Source organism: Nanorana parkeri, unplaced genomic scaffold (assembly GCF_000935625.1).
Source record: "Nanorana parkeri isolate BGI_ZX_2015 unplaced genomic scaffold, ASM93562v1 scaffold3068, whole genome shotgun sequence".
Classification (NCBI taxonomy): domain Eukaryota; kingdom Metazoa; phylum Chordata; class Amphibia; order Anura; family Dicroglossidae; genus Nanorana; species Nanorana parkeri.
The window spans coordinates 21800-23782 of record NW_017309336.1 but is presented as its reverse complement, the minus strand read 5'-3'; the positions used below and the strand labels follow the sequence as shown (position 1 = coordinate 23782).

Here is a 1983-nt window from a genome sequence, read left to right as displayed (position 1 = left end):
GTAGGTCTCTGAAGGAGTGATGCTATCCCTTTAAATCAGGGGTGGGCAAACCCCGGCCCTCCAGCTGCGGTGCAACTACAAATCCCACGCAGCATTGCAAGACTCTGACAGCCACGGGAATGACTCCCAGAGGCCAAGGGATGCTGGGATTTGTAGTTCCACCACAGCCGGAGGGCCAGAGCCCGCCTAGCGCTGTCAATCCAGACAATGAACGCATTTGCTCTCTTTCGGTCCGTTAAACATCCCATTGAAAGTATTTTGTTACATCTGTTCAATGCGAAACGATACCTGCCAGAAGCTCAGAGCTGCCCTGTGCCCTCTCAATGAGCCCTCCTGGTTCTTATCCTGGACTACAGAGTCATAAGCCTTTGTATTGTAGAGATGGGAGTGGTTGAGTAGTTTAGCAAAGGACACCGGGGCAGGGCTGACACCACTCAGTCCACAAAACTGTTGTGTGTTGTCAGCCCACCACAGTAGTAGTAGCAAGGTAGATATACCTGCTGATCTTCCCGATACGCTTCTGTGTCCTATTAGGAAGATTTCCCGTCACTTCCTGTCCCAGAGACGTCACAGGAAATCTCAATGAGGGGAAAACCGCTTCTTACCCCCAATGATAATTCGCCGAGAGGACATGGTTTCCTTAACCCTCTGTGTGCCAATCTCATGTTTGTTTTATAGCTCTGAAGGGGGAGATGTTGCACCCCCGAAATGCGTCGGCCGTTTTAGATTGTCTGGTGGGGCAAAGCTTCTGCTCTGTGATTACACCCCAGCAGAGGGTGAAACATGTGAGTAGGAGGATTCTGGGGGGAGTGTTTGTACTTGTGCTGGAAAATATCACAGGGCGCCGCCCCCCCCAGCATGTGTCCCTCCTCACACCACAAGAAGACAGCAAGACAAAAAAATAATAAAAATCATATGAAAGACTCTCCTGCGAGTTCTCTTTTGGTTTCATTACAGGGAACTCTATGGCACTATACCGGACAACAACATTCTACAGATATACAATAATCAAAAACAGAAAAAAAAACAAAGTGACATCAATGAATTGCAAGCTCCCGGACACAGGAATCAGATTTTTGAAAAAGCCAGAAAAAAAAAAAAAAAACACCTCACAGGTTTTGGAATCGCTAAACTGTCCTCCAGGGAGGGGTGGTCAGCCGGTCTGTGGCAGGACCCCGAAGATCCTCCCCCAAGGGGAGGGGGTCAATAAATACATTCGATATACTGGTAGAGAGATTGTCTGACCATAGTAGTGGGGGGGAGGGGTATAAACATGATGGAGCGGACTCTGAGCACCTGGATTTGTACCTGTCTAGACTTTCACATTTATATATATTAAAAAAATAAAGGACGTCGATCCCGCTTCCCGTCACAGTGGGACGCGTTCTTGTAGGCCCGCTAGATGGTCAGCAGCGGGATACACCCCACCCCGACCCCGCCTTCGTGACACACCATGGGGGCCATAAACGTCCAGCGGTTGGTCTCCGAGTCGTACATCTCTACGGAGTTCAGGTTGGACTGGCCGTCGTAGCCCCCCAGGGCGTACAGCCGGCCGCAGTTGGCAACCAGGGAGACGCGGCTGCGGCGAGTGTTCATGGGGGTGATGAGGTACCACTGGTCCGCCATGGAGTTGTAGACCTCGGCCACGCTGAGGAAGGCCGAGCCGTCGTAGCCGCCGCAGATGAACATCTTGCTGCCCAGCGAGGCCGCTCCGTGACGGCAACGTTTGTTGAGCATGCTGGCCACGGGGTGCCAAGTGGTGGTGTGGTGGTTGTAATATTCCATCTGCGGGGGGAAATGAGAGAGCAGACGTTACAAAACACTCATACTGCAAGAGAGAGAGGAGGCGAGAGGTCACTGCAAGAGAGAGGCGAGAGGTCACTGCAAGAGAGAGAGAGAGAGGTGAGAGGTCACTGCAAGAGAGAGGCGAGAGGTCACTGCAAGAGAGAGAGAGAGAGGCGAGAGGTCACTGCAAGAGAGAGG

At 51.9% G+C, this 1983-nt stretch overlaps 1 protein-coding gene across 1 annotated transcript in view; it reads right to left on the bottom strand.

Moving 5' to 3' along the window:
* Positions 1–1171: 1171 nt before the first annotated feature.
* Positions 1172–1983, bottom strand: part of KLHL18 (kelch like family member 18) — a 16315-nt gene continuing 15503 nt past the window's right edge. Inside the window, exon 10 of the mRNA XM_018574583.1 lies at positions 1172–1785. Coding sequence (XP_018430085.1) covers positions 1399–1785 — 387 coding nt within the window. The 3' untranslated portion in view covers positions 1172–1398. The remainder of the gene's footprint in view (positions 1786–1983) is intronic.